We start from the raw sequence: 22,279 nt of genomic DNA on the forward strand, positions 1-22,279 counted from the left end.
CTTCTACTTTCCTGCTGCTGCTACTTTCACCTAGGGAGATTTTTTTCTTTCTTTTTTTTTTTTTTGTTTCTTTGTTTTTGTGACAGAGGGTTTCTCTATGTCGCTTTGTTGTCTGCCTTGGAACTAGCTCTTGTAGACCAGGCTGGCCTCGAACTCACGGAGATCCGCCTGCCTCTGCCTCCCGAGAGCAGGGATTAAAGGCGTGCGCCACCACCGGCGGCTGGGAGATGATTTCTATGGACCCATGAAACAGGTGAGAGCGAGGAGAGGAAACACGGCATGGTGATCCGGGGACCACTGGGCCTGATCACCATCCTCGCGTCTCCAGCCTCGCGTTTTTCCTGTCAGGCTATACCCTTGGCAAAGGGACCCCACAAAGTGCTTCAGACGAGTCACAGAGGAAAACACACGAGTACTTGGGTACTTTGGGGGGGGATGTCTCCTACAGCAGGGCCTCGGGAGGCTATGCCGCGCGAGCCCCGCCCCTTCCGCCGTGCGCATGACGTCACGCAGCATGGGGCGGGCGGGGTTTGGGCCGCGAGGACTTCGCGCGCTTCTCGCTCTACGTCACCGTGTGCGTAGGGGCTGAGCTTTCAAAATGCAGCGGGAATTAGTGAGTTTCCCGCTGTCTCCCGCGGTGCGCGTGAAGCTGGTGGCTGCAGGGTTCCAGACTGCCGAGGACATCCTGGAGGTGAAGCCCTCTGAGCTCAGCAAAGGTAACGACTCCCGGCGGCCAGCTGATGCACCGCGGCCGCCTGGAGGCACCTTCTCCCGCCACCGCGTTGACGACGTAAAGCGACTCTTTGCTTGTAGTTGGAACTATGTGGAAAAACATTTACTATTGCTTTCTCTGTGTCCACGCCTCCTGGATGCTTTGAGGACTGCCTCACTTACGCTCAAAGGAAGTCTCTTGGACCAGGGTGTCTAATCTATAGATGAACAAAAAAACAATTTTTATTTTATTATTGTTTTTTTTTTTTTTAAAACCAATTTTTCATCTTGAGGTTTCATGATAACTAAGTTGGGTAATAATGGCTCTAGAATTGGAAAACAGACAAGCCATGTAATTCTCACTGTTTGAAGATTCTGGGAGTGGGGAGAATGGAAATTGGATTCGAGAGATGAAGGATTAGAAATAGACGATTCAGTGAGAAAGGAATAGGAGAAAGCCCTAGAAAGACGACTGACGACCTTTATGATTCACGGAATGCCCCAAACAGTTTTTTCAGAGCTTTTCAGATTACATTTAAGTGGGAATCACTGCATCCTTAATGTACACAAAAGTAAAGCTGGCATCATCCACTGTGCCACTAATACTGTGCACAACTCTTTGCTGTTCACCAAAGAGGACAGAATATAATGTTTTGTTTAAGTGTTTGGTAATGCTTTGCAATTAGCTTTGCAAATGCTAGTTCAGCGCTCTACTTAAAATTAGGGCCGCACCACTCGTCTAATGTGTGAGTTTTAGTAGCAGTAATGTTGCTAACAGCGCAGTAACTGAGAGAGCACTAACTAGCCGCTGGTGCTTAAGACCCTGGGTTTGATCAGCGATTAAATAAACCTTGAAGTTAGTGTGATAATTCATCACCGAGGTAGACTTTTGTTTGGTTGTTTTTGAGACAAGGCTTCTCTTTGTAGTCCTGGCTGTCCTGGAACTTGCTAGTGCTGAGCTTAAAGGTGTGAGCCACCACATTTGACTCTGAGTTAGACTTTTAAATCTCTAATGTCAGTTTCCCCCCCCCCCCCCGATTTTATTTTCAGAAGTTGGGATATCTAAAGAGGAAGCTTTAGAAACTCTACAGATCGTAAGAAGAGAATGTCGCACAGAAAACCCAAGATGTGCTGGTACTTCTGTGGCAGTCAGGAAGTGCACAGCCCTGGAACTTCTAGAACAGGAACACACCCAGGGCTTCATAATCACCTTCTGTTCAGCACTAGATAACATTCTCGGGGGTGGAATACCCCTAACGAAAACGACAGAAGTTTGTGGTGTGCCAGGTGTTGGGAAAACACAATTATGGTAAAATAAGGACGTTCTCTACTTAAGGATTGACTTAGTATTTTATGTAACTAATAGAGTATTGTGCTGTGAGTTTGTAGTCAGTATAACAAAAAGCGTGTGTTACTACTTCATGCAACAGTCAGCTTACCGTTCATATTATCTCAGGCACCATCTTAGTGAAGGGATAGAGCAGCTTTGATGTCAGAAATGTTTCTTTTATAATACAATATGGTCATTAGAGTAAGCAGATTCTCTACTAATTAGTTGGCTTCTGAGTTATAGCTGTCAAATGTTTTAAATTTGATTTATATATAGACTTGGCTGGCCTCAAACTTACAGAGATCTGCCTGTCTCTGCCTCCCAAGTGTTGGAACTAAAGGCATACACCACCTGGCTCAAATAAATAAATCTTAAAAAAAAAAGTATGTCTACCTGGAGTAGTGACACACTCCTGTAAATCTAGCAGTAAGGCTGGAGATTGAGATAGAAGGATTGAGAGTTGAAGGCCCAGCCTGGGCTACATTTCCAGACCCTAACTCAAAAAAAGGGGAGAAAATATAAACCATTCAATTCCTAGAAACCTAAAAACCACTAAGAGTTACTTCATCGTAATTTTGTGCAATACCTGCACTATAATCTAGGCATCTATGGATTCATAATTATTTGGAGCTATGGAGAGTTAGCCTTCTCTGTTGCCTTGGGGTACTACATTTGTATTTAGAAAACTTGATGGTTTAGCTGATGATTATACGCAGTTTACAAAAGACATTTTGATAGTTATGATAATGATTCGGTCATGTGACTGATTTCTTGACAGTATGCAATTGGCAGTGGATGTGCAGATTCCAGAATGCTTTGGAGGAGTGGCTGGTGAAGCAGTATTTATTGACACAGAGGGAAGTTTTATGGTTGATAGAGTGGCAACCCTTGCAACTGCCTGCATTCAGCACCTGCGTCTTACAGCAGGAGCACACATGGACGAAGGTGAGTTAGCACATAGTGCTCCTGGACAAGAAGTACAGTTTGTAATTGTGCCTTTTCAGACTTCATTAAGGTTGTCCCAACTTGAAGCTTCTGCCTAGTTAACAGTACTCTCCCTGAAGCCTAGCTATCTGTGATCATTCTGCCTCAGTCTCCAGAATGCTGGAATGGCAGACCTGTGTCATACCCAACTTAGCAGCCATTGCTTTTTTAAATTTAATTTTTCTTTTTTTATGGTTTTTCAAGTCAGGGTTTCTCTGTGTAACAGTCCTAGCTGTCCTGTAACTCATTTTATAGACCAGGTTGGCTTCAAACTCACAGAAATCTGCCTGCCAAGCCTCCCAAGTGCTGGGATTAAAGGTGCTCATCGCCACACCCAGCACAGTTCACGTCCTTCACCACTGAGCCACCTATCCAGCACAGCAGCCATTACTTTTGTAAGTAATTGAAAAGGTAAACGCCTTGGCCAGTGCGATGGCTCAGCAGGTAAAGGTGCTTGTCACCAAGCTTGATGATGTGAATTTGATCTCTAGAACTGCTATAATAGAAGAAGAGAACTGAAAATTGTCCCCTGAAATCCACAGATGCACTGTGACGTTTGCATAAACATGCACACACAGTTCATTAAAAAAAAATTCTATTTTCCTTTTTTTTTTAATTTTATTTATTTATTTATTAAAAATTTCCACCTCCTCCCCTTCTCCCAAATTCTATTTTCTTTTGTTAGATCTTTTCAGTAGAGACTCTGGAAAGGTAGAAGACAAAATAATTCTGTCTAAAATGACTTACCCCGTCACAGTCTGTACTTGAAAGTCCTGTATGGACAGATGTGCTGAGGCACTGGAATGTGAAGGCTTTAATGATTGGTGCATGAGGAAAACTAAAGGTTTTTTTGTTTGTTTGTTTGTTTTGTTTTATTTTTTACTAACTTAGTGTATATTGGAAGAAGCCAGAGTTTACTAATCTGAAATCTAGTTTCCAGGATATCCTTGTACTGTTATATACTCGAGGATGATCTGGAGCTGAGCCTCCTGCCTCCTGTCCCCACCTGCTGGGACTGCAGGTGTGAGCTCCTGGTTGCAGATAATTTTGTGATGTTTTGTTTTGTTGTTTATTATTGCAATGTTGGGGATCAAACCCAAGGCCTTGGAAATGTTAGTCAAGCACTCTATCACTGAATGTCATTCCAGCCCCTGTTCTCTGTGTGAATGAATCTCTGTACACACGCTCTTGTGCATACACATGCGAGGGATTGAACCAGGGCCCTGCTCAGAGTAGGCGAGCACCTCCCACTGCAGCCTCCTGTTGGTTTTGTTTTGTAATGTTAAAGCATAAGTCGTTTTTTATTTGACTTTTTGAGACAGGATCTTACTCTGTACCCAAATTGGTCTGGAACTATGTAGGTTAGCTGGTCTGAAACTCCCAAGTTAAACAGTTTCTGACATTTGTTGAGCTGGAGAGATGGCTCAGTGGTTAAAAGTACTACCTGCTCTTCCAGAGGTCCTGAGTTCATGTTCCAGCAACCGCATGGCAGCTCACAACCAACTATAGTGTATATGTAGACAAAGCACCATATATATAAATAAATCTTTTTAAAAAACATCTCATTTTACTTAATATGTATGCTCAGGTGTGGAGATCAGAGAAAATTTGAGTAGTTTCTCCTACTGTGTGGCTCCTAGAGATTGAACTCAGGTTATCATCTTGTCAGCCATCACATACATCGTAGGGACTGAAGAGAGCTCATTCATTAAAAGCTCTTGCTGTTCTTGCAGAGGATCTCGGCTTGGTTCCCAGCACGCTCATGAGCTCCAGTTCTGGCCTCAGTGGGCATAAGGCACTCACAAGGTGCACTTACATACAAGCGAAACACCTAATCACGTTAAAATCTTTTTTAAAAAATACATTTTAGAATGTGATAATTAGTTTCTCATTTCAAAACCAAACTCGCTTTATTTTCTCTTATGTGTTTGGGTTTTGCCTGAATGTATGGATGCACTGTCTGTGTACATTGCCTTTGGAGGCCAGCAGAGGGCATCAGATCTCCTCGGACTAGAACTACCGTCTATTGTGAGCTGCCACATAGGTTCTAGAACTCAAACCTGGTTGCTCTGGAAGAACAGCCAGTATTCTTAGCCACTGAGCCATCTTTCTAAGCACCTTCCCCGCTTTTTTTTTTTTTAATTCATTTTTTTTTTTTTAAACATGGCTGTCCCAGTACTTTCTGTGTAGACCAAGGTGGCCTTAAATTCTAAACCATACTGACTTTTTAAAATCCAGTGTTAAGATTTCATAGTGGGGGGCTGGAGAGATGGCTCAGAGGTTAAGAGCACTGGCTGTTCTTCCAGAGGTCTTGAGTTCAATTCCCAGCAACCACATGGTGACTCACAACCATCTGTAATGAGATCTGGTGCCCCCTTCTGGTGTATAGGCACACATGTAGGCAGAACACTGTACTGTATAAATAATAAATAAACAAATCTTTAAAAAAAAAGATTTCATAGTGTTACTACTCAAAGATTAGAGTATTAAAGGGAAAATGTACTCCATTGGAACATTTTTCTTTTAAAATGTTTTTTTCTTTTAATTTGTTTGTTTTGTTTTATTTTCAATACAGGGTTTCTCTGTGTAGCCCTGACTGTCCTTGAACTCAGTTTGTAGATCAGACTGGCTTTGAACTCAGAGATCTGCTTACCTCTGCCTACCAAGTGCTAGAATTAAAGGTGTGAGCCACACCCCCTAGCCCCTGGATTTTCCTTTGAATTCTTAATTTGTATTCTTCAAAAACAAGAAAGAGAAACTTCAGTTGTGATACTTCTGTTAAGTAGAAATCAATAGCTGGAGATAAACAGTAAGAATTTTGTTTATTTGTGAATAAATAATTAAAGACAATAAAGTAAGTTTGGTTTTGAAATGAGAAACTAATTATTGCATTTTAAAATGTATTTTTTAAAAAAATATTTTAATATGATTAGGTATTTTGTCTGCATGTAAGCTCACCATGCCTGTGCCTGATGCTCCTGAAAACCAAAAGGTGACATCAGATCCCTTGGAACTGGAGCTGTGGACAGTTGTAAGCTGCTATGAGGGTACTGGGAACCAAACTAGGGTCCTCTGCAAGAGCAGAAAGAACTCTTAAAGAAATAGAAAACATTAAAAAATAAATAGATAAGATCAGCAGTCAACAAAGCACAGTTTCCAGCTTTTCTGCGGTTGTTCTGTCATCTTTTAGAAATTATGTTGTTTTACAAGGGTGCAAATAACATATCTGTGATTGTCAGACAATTAAGAAAAGAAAGACTAAACTGTTTTCAGATTGCTTTGTTGTTTATTTCAGAACATCAGAAAGCCTTGGAGGATTTCACTCTTGAAAATATTCTTTCCCATATTTATTATTTCCGTTGTCATGATTACACTGAGCTGCTGGCACAAGTCTATCTCCTTCCAGATTTCCTTTCAGATCATTCAAAGGTATCAATTATACTACTGAAATAAAGTCTTTGAAAGTGTTGATAATACAAAAATAAAGTGTAGTATGGTTCAAAAGTCTCTTCTGTCCCTGCCCTGCAACTTACTTATTTTACTCTACTTTTTTGCATATATCTACACTATATACATTTCAAAATATATATTCTTGTGTATAGGTTGTTATGTTCTTTTGGTCTTGTTTTTGTTTTTGGGTTTTTGAGACAAGGTTTCTCTGTGTAGCTTTGGAGCCTGTCCTAGAACTTGCTCTGTAGACCAGGCTGGCCTTGAACTCACAGATTGACCTGTCTCTGCCTCCCCAGTGCTGGTGGTGTGCCACCACCGCCCAGCGTATAGGTCTTGTTTTGCTTTTTTAGACAGGGTTTTTCTGTGTAGCCTTGGTTGTCCTAGAACTCACTCTGTAGACCAGTCTTGCCTTGAGATTCACCTGCCTCCACCTCTAGAGTGCTGAGATAAAGATGTGGGCCACACTGCTCAGCTGACCTTGAATTCTCAATCATTCTGTCTTCACTCAAGTGCCAGGATACAGGCTTTTGTTACCATATTCAGCCTGTAATAATAATAATAATAATGTTAATAATAATAATATTCTGAGACAAGGTTTCTTTGTGTAGCCCTGGCTTTCTTAGAACTTGTACTAAGACCAGGCTAGCTCCAAACTCAGAGTTCCATCTGCCTCTGCCTTCGAGTGCTGTGATTAAAGGTATGTGCCACCATGCCTGGCATTTGTTCTACTGTTTTTTGTTTTTTGTTTTTTAATTTCAATCGGTTTACCTCTCCTTAGTCACTCTGTCTGTCTCTTTGTATTTTTGATGGGGCTCAAAGTTAAAGTCTAATACATGTGAGGCAAGTGTTCTACAGATTCTCAGCTACTATTAGACTGTTTTGGTTACTATAGCTTTTTAGTATATTTTGAAATTAGGAGGCAAGAGTCCTCTAACTTTGTTCTTTTCAAGATTTCTGTGGCTGTGTGGGGTTCTTACAGTGAGTTTCAGGATTTCCGTGGCTGTGTGGGGTTCTTACAGTGAGTTTTCTGTTGCTGTGACAACGCACGGACATTTTGGTTGTAAAGGGTTAAGAGTCCATCATAGCAGGGAATCATAGCATCAGAGATGGAGCAGGACAGCTGAGAGCTCACATATTTAACTGCAAGCCAGAAGCAGAGAGAACAAACTGGAAATGGTACATGGCTTCGAAACCTCAAAACTTGTCCCAAGAGATGTACTTCCTCTAGCAAGGCTACACTTCTAAGCCTGGCCAAACAGCGCTACCAACTGGGAACCAAGTATTCAGATACTAGACTCTCGGGAATATTCATTCAAACCACCACACCATATGATTTTTTGGTTTTTTTTTATTAACGTATATATGGACATTTTGATTGCATTTGTGTCTGTGTACCATGTATGTGCAATGTCCACACAGGCCTGAAAGAGGGCACTGATTTCCTGGAACTGGAGTTAAAGAAGATTGTTAATTGCCATGTGGGTGCTATGAATTGAACTTGGTTCCTCTGGAAGAGCAGCCAGTGCTCTTAACTGCTGAACCATCTCCAGCAACAGAAATGAAGCTCGAACCTTGCATGTGCATGTAATGCTAGTATTCAGGTGATGATTAATGTAGAATCATTGGGTGATACTTTCCAAAAGAAAGAAAGCCTTTGAGGGCCAGAGAGATGGTTAAGAACCCTGACTGCTCTCCAGAGTTGGAATGCCAACACCCACATAGTGGCTGTCTATAAATTTATTTCTAAGGGACCTCTTGCCCTCTTCTGACCTTCACAGGCACTAGGCACAAACATGGTGCACAGACACACATGGAGGCAAAACTAATATGCATAGAATAATAAAACCCTAGGGTGAGGTATGTAGCTCAGTAGTAGAGTGCTTACCATCTGTGGGCCACAGATTTAATTCCTCGCATTATAAAAGAAAACTATTTTTATTTAATTTGAGATAGAGTCTCACTGGATAGCCCAGCCTGGCCTGAAACTCACGATCCTTCTTTCTTCACCTTCTGTGTGCTGAAATTATAGATATATACCACCATGCTTTTATTTTTAATTATGCAAGTGACTGGAGGCCAGAGGAGGGCATTGGATCACCTATACAGATACCTGGAGTTATAGGAAGTTGTGAACTGCCTGACATGGGTACTAGGAACTGAACTTGCTGAGCCATCTCTCCAACTGCATCAAAAATGTCCAGCTAGCAAACTAGATGTCTGTCTTTCTTTTTTTTTTCTTTTTTGATGGGGAGTTGTTTTTCCCTCAAACAAGCTTTCTCTGTAACAGCCCTGGCTGACCCGGAACTTGCTTTGTAGACTAGGTGGCCTCAAAAAGAGATCCACCTGTCTTTGATTCTTGAGTGCTGAGATTAAAGGCCTGTGCCACCCCACCCAAATTGATTTCTTTCTTTTTTAAGCCCTCAGTTTTAAGGTTTACTTCTGTAATGGTATATGTTTATTGTAATTGTAATTCTAACTCCAAGCCTAATTTCATTCTCCTGTGTTTAGGTGCAGTTAGTGATAATAGATGGCATTGCTTTTCCTTTCCGTCATGACTTGGAGGATCTGTCCCTTCGTACTCGGTTACTGAATGGCCTAGCCCAACAAATGATCAGCCTCGCAAATAATCACAGATTAGCTGTAAGTATTATTAGTCAGAGAATTTTATAGTTAAGACTTTATGAAATATTGATGTCTGGCTGGGCGTGGTGGTGATGCACACCTTTAATCCCAATACTCAGGAGGCAGAGATAGGTGGGTCTCTGAGTTCGAGGTTAACCTAGTCTACAGAATGAGTTACAGGACAGCCAAGACTGCACAGAGAAACCCTGTCTTGAAAAACAAAACAAAAAGATTAATGTTTAAATTTATACATATTTTGCATGAGTAGATTAGACCCAGAGCCTCATGCACGGTAGGCAAATATATGTGAACCAAAGAGTGCAGGGTTGCCTGTTTGCCATTAATTTTCACTCTGCACATCCTCCCATTGACAAAAATGCACTTGTCAGAAGAGAGACGGGAGATAAAAATGCTGAGTTACCCTGTTTGTTTGTTTTTATATATATACACCTTTTAAGGAAAATTGTTAGCACATGCCTGTGACATACCAAATGTAAATAAAAAACTTCCCTGTAAAATTTAAACTATACACTTTTTTCTTTGTGTTTCCACATCTTAGTCTTTTTTAAAAAAATTTATGGATTTATTATATATACAGTGTTATACCTGCAGGCCAGAAGAGGGCACCAGATCTCATTATAGATGATTGTGAGCCACCGGGTGGTTTCTGGGAATTGAACTCAGACCTCTGGAAGAACAGTCTTAACCTCTGAACCGTCTCCAGCCCCTCTGTTTTTTTGTTTGTTTGTTTTAAATGTTTTTGAGATAGGGTAGCTTTGGAGCCAGTCCTAGAACTCACTCTATAAACCAGACTGGCCTCAAACTTACAGACATCCGCTTGCCTCTGCCTCCCAGTGCTAGGATTAGTCAGTTCTCTCCACTGTGTTTTCCCAGAGATCAAACCTAAGTTGTCAGACTGCATGGAAAGTGCCTTTACCCACTGAGTACCACTTTACCATCTTACCATATCCTTTTTGCCAAAGCATAGTGCCTTTTGAATTATTTCGTACTGCTAAGTGGGATTTAGCATCCTTAGTGCTGGTGTCCTGAAGATCCCCCAGTAAAGGGCGCTCAAGACAAACAGGCTGCAGAGTGTCATAGTTTCCTAGGTTCTGGTGGATTTTTCTTGTTCTGTTGTTTTGCTGCTGCTGGTGCTGCTCCTCTAGCCCAAGACTTCAAACATACTATGCAAACATTCTGCCATTGAACTATATCCCCTGCCCTATTTTAATTTAGCCCTTTCTCTTTTATGTATATAAATTTTGGTTTGTGTGTATACATGTAGGCCCATGTACAATTGTGCATTTGCCTGTGGAGCCCAGAGGTCAGCACTGATTATCTTTCTCAGTCGCTCTCTGCCTTAATTTTAGTTTTTTTGTGTTTGTCTGGTTTTGGTTTTTGTTTTTTGAGTCGGGGATTTTCTATTGTAACCCTGGCTGTCCTAGAACTCATTCTGTAGATCAGGCTGTCTTTGAACCCAGATCCACCTGCCTCCGCCTCCCAAGCACTGAGATTAAAAGTATTCACCACCACTGCCTGGTGTTTTTCTTTTAAGTCTTTTATATGTGCATGGGTGCTGTACCTGCATGGATGTTTGTGTACCATGTCAGTGCTGTCTCCAAGGAGGCCAGAAGAGGGCACTGGATCTACTAATACTGGAATTAAAGATGGTGGATAATGACTTGGGTTTTATTTTGTTTTTTTCAGGGCAGGGTCTCATTTAGCTCAAATTGACTTTGAATTCACTATACATCTAAGGATGACACTAAATTCTTATCTTACATTTTTTTTGGAGACAAGGTCTTACTGTCTGTTCTGAAACTCATGTCCCCAGGCTGGTATCAAACAGATCTTTTTGCCCCTGCTTCTACCTCTGAAGTGCTGGGAATAAATGAATGTACCACTATGCCTTGCTGTCTTACCTTTTTATTGCTGTGACAAAAGCACTGTGACCAAGGCAAATTTGGAATACTTTATTTTTGTTTTTACATCCCTACCAAAGTTTCCCTTTCCTCCTTTCCTCCAGTGCCTCCCTGACCAAGGCAGTTTATAAAAATGTATAAGATATGCCAGGTGGTGGTGCCTCACGATTTTAATCTTTGAGAGGCAGATGCAAGCAGATCTCTGTGAGTCTGTGGCCAGCCTGGTCTACAGAGCAAGTTCCGGGACAGGCGCCAAAACTACAGCAAAACCCAATCTCGGAAAAACCAAAAAGAAAAAAAGCATTTAAGGTATGACATTACGGCTTGCTTCTACTTAAGTGCTAGGACCAAAGGAATGTACCACTATATTTGGCTAAAATTTTTATGTTATTTTTTGAGATAGGTCTAAGTATCCCTGGTTGCCCTTGAACTCTCTATCTAGACCAGGCTGGCCTCAAACTCATAGAGATATATGCCTGCCTCTGTCCCCAAGTGCTGCGATTAAAGGCATATGCCACTAGGCCCCAAGATTTGAATTTTAAAAAGTGTAGGGTACTGGAGAGATGGCTCAGTGAATAAAGTATTTGCTTTGATAGCGTGAAGACCTGAGTTCAATACCCCAGCACCCACATAAAAGCCGAACATGGCACTACACTCCTGTGATCCCAGCGTTGTGAAGGTGAGGGCAGGGAAAGGATTTGCCAGCCAGCCAGCCAACTCAAAGAAGAATCCTAGATTCAATGAGAGACCCTGTCTTAAAAAAAAAATAGGCCTGGAGTTGGAGCATGCCTTTAATCTCAGCACTTGCACTTGAGAGGCAGGGGCTGGTGAATCTCTTGAGTTCAAGACCAGCCTGGTGGTCTACAGAGTGAGTTCCAGGACAGCCAGTTAAAAAGAAAAACCCTGTCTTAAAAATCAAAAATAAATAAAAAACAAGAATTCTTTGTTCCTTCATATTTTTCTTATCATGTTTTCTGATAACACATGTTTGCAGCTAAGTACAGAAAATTTTTATTTTTAAATTTTCGAACAAATGAGCAAATCCCCTTCTTCTTTTCACCTTTATTTAGAAAAAAATTTTGTATTTTAAAGAGCTTTATTTAATTTGTGTGTATGAGTGTTTTACCTGCATGTTTGTCTGTGTGCCTGGTGCCAGAGGAGATCATAAGAGGGTTTCAGGTTTCTGGATTTGAAGTTTAAATCAGCTTCTCAACTTGTGGGTCATAACCCACCCCCCAAGACCATCAAAAACACAGATATTTGCATTATGATTCGTAACAGTAGCAAAATTATAGGCATTAAATAGCAATGAAGCTGGGCATTAGTGGCTCACACCTTTTATCCCAGCATTTGGGAGGCAGAGGCAAGCGGATCTCAGTGAGTTCGAGGCCAGCCTGGTCTACAGAGTGAGTTCCAGGACAGCCAGGACTGTTACACAGAGAAATCCTGTCTGGAAAAAAAGAAAAGAAAAAAAAGAAAGCAGCAAAAATAGTTTTATGGTTGGGGGGGGTCACTACAATGTGAGGGAACTGTATTAAAGGGTCAAAGCATTAGGAACATTGAGAACCACTGTTATAAATTGTGAGCCACCATGTGAGTTTTGGAAATTGAATCTGGGTCCTGAATTTGAGTCATCTTTCTAGCCTCTAATATATTTTCTTTAACTTGTTATGTTCAGAATATTAAGCTCATAGGACTGTTTACATACTTTTTGTTTTTCGAGACAGGGTTTCTCTATGTAGCCCTGGCTGTCGTGGAACTAGCTGTGTAGACCAGGCTGGCCGCAAACTCAAAGAGATCTACCTGCCTTTGTCTCCCAAATGCTGGGACTAAAGGCGTGCACACCACCACTGCCCAGCATATCCTAACTTTCTTATGTTTTGCTCTTATAGGTTATTTTAACAAATCAGATGACAACAAAGATTGATAAAAGTCAAGCATTACTTGTTCCTGCATTAGGTGGGTAAATGAGTTAGATAAAACATTTTCATTTTAGTATTTTCCTACCTTGTCATTTGTTTGAACATTATAAGCTTTGAAAGCAGAGACTGTCCACTGACTCATCTGCTCACTAAGCGCAGTGTCCGACTAATCCTTTCATAATTTAACAAACATTTATTGAGTATCTGTTATCTGGCAACTATGTTAGAAACTTGAGAAGTAAATATTCAAAATAGGATTCTAGACATTAAAACCTCAGTCTTGCTGGGCAGTGGTAGCACACACCTTTAATTCCAGCACTCAGGAGGCAGAGGCAGAGGCAGGCATATCTCTGAGTTGGAGGCCAGCCTAGTCTGCAGAGTTCCAGGACAGCCAGGGCCACATAGAGAAACCCTGTCTCAGAAAAACAAGCAAACCCCTCAGTCTTAGGAGCTGGAGAGGTGGCTTAACTATTAAGAGCACTCACTGACTGCTTAAAATAAAAAAGAAATTTAAAAAAAACCTAAGCTCGCGATCTTAGGCAGGAAGAAGAATGAGTCTATTTAAATACAAATTATACCAGTGCAAACAGGTATGACAATATTTCTTTTTTTTTTCCTAAGATTTATTTATTATGTATACAGTGTTCTGCCTGCATGTATGCCTGCAGGCCAGAAGAGGGCACCAGATCCCATTACAGATGGTTGTGAGCCACCATGTGGTTGCTGGGAATTGAACTCAAGACCTCTGGGAGCACAGTCTGTGCTCTTAACCACTGAACCATCTCTCCAGCCCATGACTATATTTCTAATGTGATTTTATTAGAACACAATGTTTCAAGATCTATCTTGATGTATTATTGAAACCCAGTAATATTCTGTGTGCCAAACATGGTGATACAGAACTGTAGTCCCAGCCCCTCATGAGGCTGAAGTAGGAGGAACTTTAACCCAGAAATCCCAGAAAAGCCTGGACTGCATAATGAAACCTCCTTGGTGACTTGTCTTTAATCCCAGCACTCCAGAGGCAGAAGCAGACTGGGTTCTCTTAATTCAAGGCCATCCTGGTCTACCTATCAAATTCCAGGTCAGTCAGAACCATAATGAGACCCTGTTACTGGGTGTCAAAAATACATAGTTGGCCTTATAGAATGGAAGGTTGATAATATACTGGAACTATAACCTTTTCATAAAGCAAATAGAGGACAGTGGTTTGCATTGCTCTCCTGGAGAAGTAAAACTATCACTCTTGGGATCTTCCTCATGTGCCACAGGTTTTGAAACCAAGAACATTCTTTGGTTTGCTTTGTTTGTACTTTGTTTTTTTCAGAGACGGTTTTCTCTGTAGTCCTGGCTGTTCGGAAACTCACTTTTTAAACCAGGCTGGCCTCAAACTCAGATATTCCCCTGCCTCTGCCTCCTGAGTGTTAGGATTAAAGGTAAACACCACCACTGCCTAGTCAAAACCAAGAATATTATTTTTTAAGTAAATGCTTTATTATTATTATATATTTCTTTTCTTTTTTTTAGTTTCTCAAGACAGGGTTTTTCTATGTAACTGCTCTGGCTGTCCTGGAACTTGCTCTTGTAGACCAGGCTGGCCTCGAACTCAAGGAAATCCACCTGCCTCTGCTTCCTGAGTGCTGGGATTAAAGGCGTGCGCTACCACTGCCCGGCTCAAGAATATTTTTATTCTAAATTTGGTAATATAAGATTGTATTTGGCCAGAGACCTTCTAAGCAATTTGAAAATTCTAAAGGTATTATATAGGTAATTCTTTTTTTTTTTTTCCTTTTTAGGGGAAAGCTGGGGGCATGCTGCTACGATAAGGCTTATTTTTCATTGGGAACAAAAGCAAAGGTCAGTATAGAAATAAGTTCATAATTCAGAATATCAGTCTAATTACACTGAGCACTTAATGGTTCCTAGCATTAGTCCCCAGCTTGAGATTTGCAGTGACCCATAAACCACTGCTTTTGTTGCCTTGTTTGACATCAGTTATAGCAAACATAGAAACACGCTGTTAGTACTGCACATTCAGCTACATAGGGAATTCTTTGTGCATTTAAATGATGGGGTGAATGCACCTGGAACATGTAGGTGGCTAAGGAATTGCTGCCTTCTGATACTCTTTGAAATCCCTTATTAGCTATGAAGAAGGAGGTGGTACTCCGCGTTCCCAGAAGGGATTGAAAGAAGAATAAAATCAGGACAAAAGGAAAACTTTTGAGGTTAGCGTTAGAACTAATACATGTGGAAAATAGGATGGTGTTTCTTAGTTGCTTAATATAGTTCTTGCATGAAATTGTGTCTGTCATTTTTTTCCCTTTTATTACCCATGTATTTACCTGCCTTTCACAAGTATTGTTCTTTAAAATAAAATCATGGCAGAATGAAGCCTTTGTGTTTGTTTCTAACGCTGCTGAGCAAGTGAATGAACCAGCTTTCCTTTTCTTTAAAGTAGGCCATTGAAAGCTATGAAGTCTTTTATTCTGAACTTCAAAAAAAATCAGATTTATGCCAGCCTTTCTGCTTTGTGATTAATTGACATAACCTAGAGAACTTGGTATGGAAGTGCTCTAATAACGAAGGAAACTGAGGCAGTATGTAGGGCAATATTGAGCTTAGCGATACTATGCTTTTATTTTATTTTTAGAAAGCTGCATTACATACCTTCTAATTCTCTTTCAAATCCATACTGTGGCTAGGTATGTTGGCACATACCAACACTCAGGAGACTGAGGAGAATAGTCTAAGTTTGAGGCTGACGGGGCTGTGTAGTTCCAGGTCAGCCTAGGACAGCGAGAGTCCATAAAAAAGAACAGAAAAGGCTGTATCATAAAACTCTGTTTCATGAACAAAATTTTTTGGGGGGTGGAGGGGATATATTTATTTGTCTGTCTATGTAGCCCTGGCTGTCGTGGAGTTCACTATATAGCCTAGGCTGGTCTTGAACTCACAGAGATCTGCCTGCTTCTGCCTTCCGAGTGCTGAGATTAAAGGAGTACACCACCACTCCCAGCTTTATTTAATTTTTAAAAAGGGATTTATTTATTTTATGTGAGTAGTCTTCCTGCCGATTTTTGCATTTCTGGTGCCAACAGAGGTCAGAAGAGGGCATTGGATCCCCTGGAACTGGAATTACAGATGGTTGTGAGCCGCCTTGTGGGTACTGGGAACTGAACCTGAGTCCTCTGCAGGAGCAGCGAGTGCTCTGCACTCCTCAGCCACCTCTCCAGCCCTTACTGTGGCTGTAAGGGAAAGGAAGGTACGGACTTTGTGCAGTAGCCTCTGGAGGTAGAGACTGCGTGAGTCAGTTTGAAAAGACTGTGCACCAGTGCAGTCACTAAAACCTAACTTGGTCAGGCATGAATTCTTTCCCTTTCTCCTGTAATAACTCTTCTAGAAGATAATTATAATATTGCATGCAACCCTCAATGTATAGCTTTTATTCTTTTATTCCCTAGTAGAGTGCTTTTCCTCTGAATTGTTGATTTCAAGTCTGTAGATATATGACAGTGATGTGCATACTTTATGGTAATCAGAATTCAGTCACTGAAGAATCAAGATATTTTTGTTTATTCGTGAAACTAAATTGTCTTTAAGTTTTGTGAAATATTTGCATATAGGAAATATGGTGGTTTTGTTTGTTTTTGGTATTGAGTACTAGAAATTGAATGTGGACTTTTGAGCATGCTCAATACAAACTCTCCTACTATAGATGAGCTATAGACCCATCCATAAGATTGCATGAAGTCTTACATGCTTTTTATTTGTTGTTTGTTTGTTTTTGAGATAGACTGTCAAGTAGCCCAGGCTGTCCTGTAACTTACTAGATAGCATAGAATGGCCTTAATTCTTGAAGCTTTTGCTTCTACCTCATAAATACTGAATTTCCCAAAGAGTACCCCACTTTATTCCCCTGATATTAGGGAATTGGGGCCTGGGAAATGCTAAGCAAGCACTCTGCCATCAAGCTGTATACTTTCATACTTTTTAGAAATTTATTTTAAAAATAGGAAATTAATTTATAAATTGATAATTATAAAAATGAACACTTTAAATGTGAACAGAAAAACCTAAAACCTTGAATAATATTTATATTATGAATTGAGCTTAGGTATTATCTCATGGACTAGTAACATCTGATTTTATATTTTGCTTTTTTTTTTTTAAGATAGGATCTTGCTGTGTAGCTCTGATGGGTCTGGAATTTGCTGTGGTGATCCACCTGCCTCTGCCTCCCCAGTGCTGGGGTTAAAGATGTGCCCCAACACTTTCTACCCAGTAACATCTGATTTTTAACCTTTGACAAATGATAGAATGGCATTCCAACAATTAAATGATTATGTCTGTGTCCTTACATTATGTGGGTTCCCCAATTTGCATATTCATGATGATATGAGGCCAAGATTGTTCAGAATTATACCACTCGTTGCCAAGAAGATCTGGTGGTAGAGTGGAGTAATACTTGACACCCCCACACAGCATTTCATATGTGTGCTCAGCTTTAGAGCACAAATTGTACTTCTGTCTTGTTTCTTCCTGACCCAAACTATGTAGTTCAGCCATATGTTAAGCTTCATCTCAGCTAGGGCTGTGAGCCAAGTGATTCTTTTTGGTTTAGTTTAAAAAGATCTTTGGAAAAAAGATCTTTTTGAGATGCTGACATGATGTACAAGATTTTTTTACCTAGAAATTTGAAGAGAATTTCCTAACTTAAAAGCTTAATCAATTCCCTTTTGACTTTAGGATTGCTTTTTCCGTTCTATAGCCCAAGCTGGCCTGGAACTCTTAGCAATCCTCCTGCATCCTGCTTTAGCATTATAGGCACAATCCACCACGTTTAGTGTTAATTTAATGATTTGTACTAAATGTATAAAGGCTTCCTAAAAAAATCTTACTACTTTTTTTGACTTGGGCATGGTATAACGTACTTGAGAGGAAGGTTGGGAATTCATGGCCAGTCTGAGGCACATAGTAATACTCAGTCTCAGAAAGCCCTTGGGCCATATTTCCTACACCAAGAGTGAGTGAACAGTAAAGGTTATCACTTCTTAATAATTTCCTCAAAAATTCAGATGTACTTGGCACCTTTTAGCACATACTGGAGATGGAGATGTAAGATGATTTATGTACTTTTTGTAAGATTAGCTAATTTTCCTTTCTTCTTTCTTTCCTTTTTTTTTTTTTTTTTTTAGTTTTTTGAGATAGTGTTCCACTGTGTAACCCTGGCTATCCTGACACTCACTCTGTAGACCAGGCTGGCCTCGAACTCACAGAGATCAGTCTGCCTCTGCCTCCCAAGTGCTAAGATTAAAGATGTGCACCACCACCGCCGTCCCTGCTGCTTCTAGCTTTTCTTGTTGCTTTGGTTTTTAAATTTTTTTCCCTCTTTTTTTGTCTTTTGTCTTTTTGTTTGCTTTTCCAGACAGGGTTTCTCTTGTATCGTTCTGGCTGTCCTGGAACTCAGATCTGCCTGCCTTTGCCTCCTGAGTGCTGGGATTAAAGGCGTGTACTGCCACTGTCCAGCACAGTTTTTCTTTTTTGGCAGTGCTTTGGATTGAACCTAGAGCCACAGTCATGCTCATCAAACACTACTGTATTTCTAGTGTCACTAACCAGCTATTATATGTGTCACTTAAGATGTGTAGTCATATGACGTGTGTGGTCATATAAAATATGTGGTCACATGACTTGAGTGATTGTGGTCATATAATATATAACTTAAAATGTGTTGTCATATAACTTAAGATGAGTGATTATATAACTTATTTCATGTGTTATTAGTACTTTCTTCTTTTTTTAAAAATATTTATTATTTTTTAAAAATATTTATTTATTTATTATGTATACAATATTCTGTAGGCCAGAAGAAGGTACCTCATTACAGATGGTTGTGAGCCACCATGTGGTTGCCGGGAATTGAACTCAGGACCTTTGGAAGAGCAGGCAATGCTCTTAACCACTGAGCCATCTCTCCAGCCCCTAGTACTTTCTTCTTGTTACATATTTTTCACCACTTTTAATTTTTAGCATAAGTAGCATTGCATATCAAGTAATTTATTTAAATCTGTCATTAAATTTTTATGTATACAAATAACCTTATTGGATGTATTAGTTATCGCATGCTTACATGGAATTTTTTTTAAAGAAGAATTTTGTTTGTTTTAAGACACAGACTGGCCTTGAACTCATGGACTCAAAAAAATCCTACCTCTGCCTACTTGAAACTAAAGGTTATCCACATGGTAACCTATGAGGGAAGGTTTTCTGTTTTTAAATATTTCTTTACAATTATGTTCTCAGGAACATTTGATAAGACTCTGCACATTTAAATTGTGAAATCAGCCATGCAACCTAATTATTAAAGTAATGTTTATATGTATTTTTTTCTTCAAACAGATTTGCAACATTGTACAAGTCACCAAGCCAGAAGGAGTCCACAGTACCATTTCAGATCACAGTTAGTATTATTTAATCAGAGTGGGATTTTGGTGTTGGTGGGCAGTAAATATCTGAAGGGGTCATGTACAAATGGTTTCTGTTAATCTTATAAGCAGCAAGCATGTTTGAAGACAATTTTGATGGGAGAGCATCACCAAAACAGTACTTACAGAATACTGTAGTTACAGTTGGGTGGTGGTGGCACATGCCTTTAATCCCAGCACTCAGGAGGCAGAGGCAGGCAGATCTCTGTGAGTTTCAGGCCAGCCTGGTCCACAGAGCTAGTTCCAGGACAGCCAGGACTACACAGAAAAATCCTGTCTCAAAAAACCAGAAAAGAAAAAGAAAAAAATTTATCTTTGAGAACAGAGGAAATATTTATGTTTAATGGCATCTGTAAAATCTACAGATTTTTATGTTAAAAGTTTTCAGAAAGGAAAAGATACAACTGGACACGATGGCCTACACTTAGGAGATCGAGGTAGATGGGGATCAGTAGTTCAAGACTAGCCTAATTAGTGTATTGTCCTGTTTCAGAAACATCAGCAACAACAAGAAAGGAAAATGCTGGTATTGGTAATTTTGGGCTGTAGTAGCTGTCACACTTATCATGTCAATCTCTTACATCACTAGATGCCAGGCCCAAGTCGCCCTCAAACTCACTACAAAGCTAATCGTGACCTTGAGCTTCATTATTCAATATATTTTTAAATTTATATACCATTTGTGTGCTTGGTGTTCAAGGAGGGTGAGCCTCCACCTGGGTCTTTCTCAAGAACAAGTGCCCTTAACCACTGAGTCTTGGCTGTCCTGAAACTAACTCTATAGACCAGGCTGACCTCACACTCAGGAATTTGCCTACCTCTGCCTCCCAAGTGCTAGAATTAAAAGTGTGAGCCACCACACTAAGCAGCCATCTTATTTTTGTAATGATAAAGAGAAAAATGGAAAGCAATTCTGAGAATGAATTCTCCACTTAGTTTTTACACTACCCTTGTTTAGACTAACCTGCCGTTAATTGTTTTGTCTTTTTGAGAAGAGGTCTGGTTATATATACAGTCCAGGCTGACTTTGAACTTTTGATCCTCCTGCCTCAGCTGCCTGAGGGCTTAGTATTACAGGTGCATACCACATGACAGACAGAATATTTTATTGTGAAGATGATTTGTAAAGCAGATAAATAGATCAGACTACTTCCCACTTCTCCCAGCAGGTACCATAAGGCTTATTAGGATTCTTTTTTTTTTAATATTTATTTATTATGTATACAATATTCTGTCTGTGTGTATGTCTGCAGGCCAGAAGAGGGCACCAGACCCCATTACAGATGGCTCTGAGCCACCATGTGGTTGCTGGGAATTGAACTCAGGACCTTTAGGAAGAGCAGGCAGTGCTCTTAACCACTGAGCCATCTCTCCAGCCCAGGATTCTTTTTAGAGAACTTTTTTGTTGTTAACTTGGGCAAAAGGGTGTTGGGCCTCATCACTATTAGAGTCTTAGAGAACATCCTTATCCAGTGTTATTTAAAAACTATTTGGAAAATTAATTTTTGCTTTAAATGTTCATTAAGTGTATTTGTGTATTCTTCATCTTGCAGCCTCAGGGATTTAGAGATGCTGTCATCACTGCTCCTTCGTCACAGGCAGGAGGGTCTTTGAATTTCCGGAAACGGTCACGAGAACGAGAGGAAGAGTGCTGACCCAAAACTAATCTCAGCATATAGTTAGACTCGCCATGTGATATTCATTGTAGTACATATAAGTTTTTGATACTCTTTAAATAGAAACACATATCCTTTAAAATATAGATACATTCACTCATGCCATGAGTCAATCAGAATTATTTGATATGACTGGGAAATAGAAGACTCTTCTGGAAAAAAATTTTTTTTTCTGTGTGCGTATACCATGGTGTACTTGTAGTAAGCGGACAAATTGGGGAGTCAATTTTCTCTTCCACTTTCCTTTTTAATTTATTTTTATTTGTATGGGTGTTTCCTGTGTGTGTGTGTGTGTGTGTGTGTGTTCACTGTATATGCTGATGCATACAAAAGCCAGAGTAGGTTGGTGGATCCCCTGAAATTGAAGTTACAAATGATACTGAGCCACCATGAAGGTGCTGGGAACCAGACCCCAGCCCTCTGCAAGAGCCAAAAATGTTCCCTAATGCTGAGCCGTGGTGCACATGCCTTTAATCCCAGTACTTGGGAGGCAGAGGCAGGTGGATCTCTGTATGAAGCCAACCTAGTCTACAGAGTGAATTCCAGGATACCCAGGGCTATATAAAGAAACCCTGTCACTGAGGGAGAATCCAGTCTTTTTTTCTCTACTTACTGTCTCCAGTTAGTTTGGACAAACAAGTCTACCTGGCATTTGGATTTCATTTTATAGTTAGATTGTATGATCAATTAAAAAGATACAGATTTTCTTTTATTTCATGTCATCAATATGATTACCCTTTCTGGTAATTGATGTACATACATGAATATTGATAGTATGACTTTTAAGTAGCCATCAAAGATTAATGTGGCTAAAAGTTTGCTTCCAGGGAGGTATTATTGGAAGGTAGTAGAAACCAAGAAGTGGGGCCTAATAGGAAATCTTTAGATCATTGAGGGTATATTTCAGAGAGGATTGTGGGACCCCAGGTCTGTTTTTTCTCTTGCTTCCTGGTTTTGAGGTGAACAGTTTAGTCTTGTCATGTGTACATCAGCTGTCGCCATCTGGCAAACCCACTAGAGCCCTGGAAGCACTGAGTTTGTCTGAGCATGGGCTACAACCTCTAAAACTGAGCCAAAATAAACCTTTTATCTCAGCTATTATAGTGATGAAAAGCTAACACAAATAGATTTGTATGCACACAGAAATATTTTCAAGATTTATGAGTGTTTTGCC

At 40.2% G+C, this 22,279-nt stretch overlaps 1 protein-coding gene across 2 annotated transcripts; it reads left to right on the forward strand.

The window, feature by feature from the left end:
- The first annotated feature begins 528 nt into the window (after positions 1-528).
- Positions 529-21,205, forward strand: Rad51c (RAD51 paralog C). Of its 2 annotated transcripts, XM_048446802.3 has the most exons (9): positions 529-716; positions 1,762-2,020; positions 2,820-2,986; positions 6,321-6,454; positions 8,984-9,115; positions 12,912-12,978; positions 14,738-14,798; positions 19,344-19,404; positions 20,983-21,205. In XM_048446802.3, the coding sequence occupies exons 1-9, from the start codon at positions 599-601 to the stop codon at positions 21,082-21,084; spliced, it is 1,101 nt and encodes a 366-aa protein (XP_048302759.3). In that variant the 5' UTR covers positions 529-598; the 3' UTR covers positions 21,085-21,205. The 2 variants fall into 2 exon arrangements, with proteins under 2 accessions (XP_048302759.3, XP_048302760.3); XM_048446803.3 differs by lacking the exons at positions 12,912-12,978; positions 14,738-14,798.
- Positions 21,206-22,279: the final 1,074 nt, after the last annotated feature.

This window comes from Myodes glareolus, chromosome 9, assembly GCF_982192425.1.
Source record: "Myodes glareolus chromosome 9, mMyoGla1.1, whole genome shotgun sequence".
Classification (NCBI taxonomy): Eukaryota; Metazoa; Chordata; class Mammalia; order Rodentia; family Cricetidae; genus Myodes; species Myodes glareolus.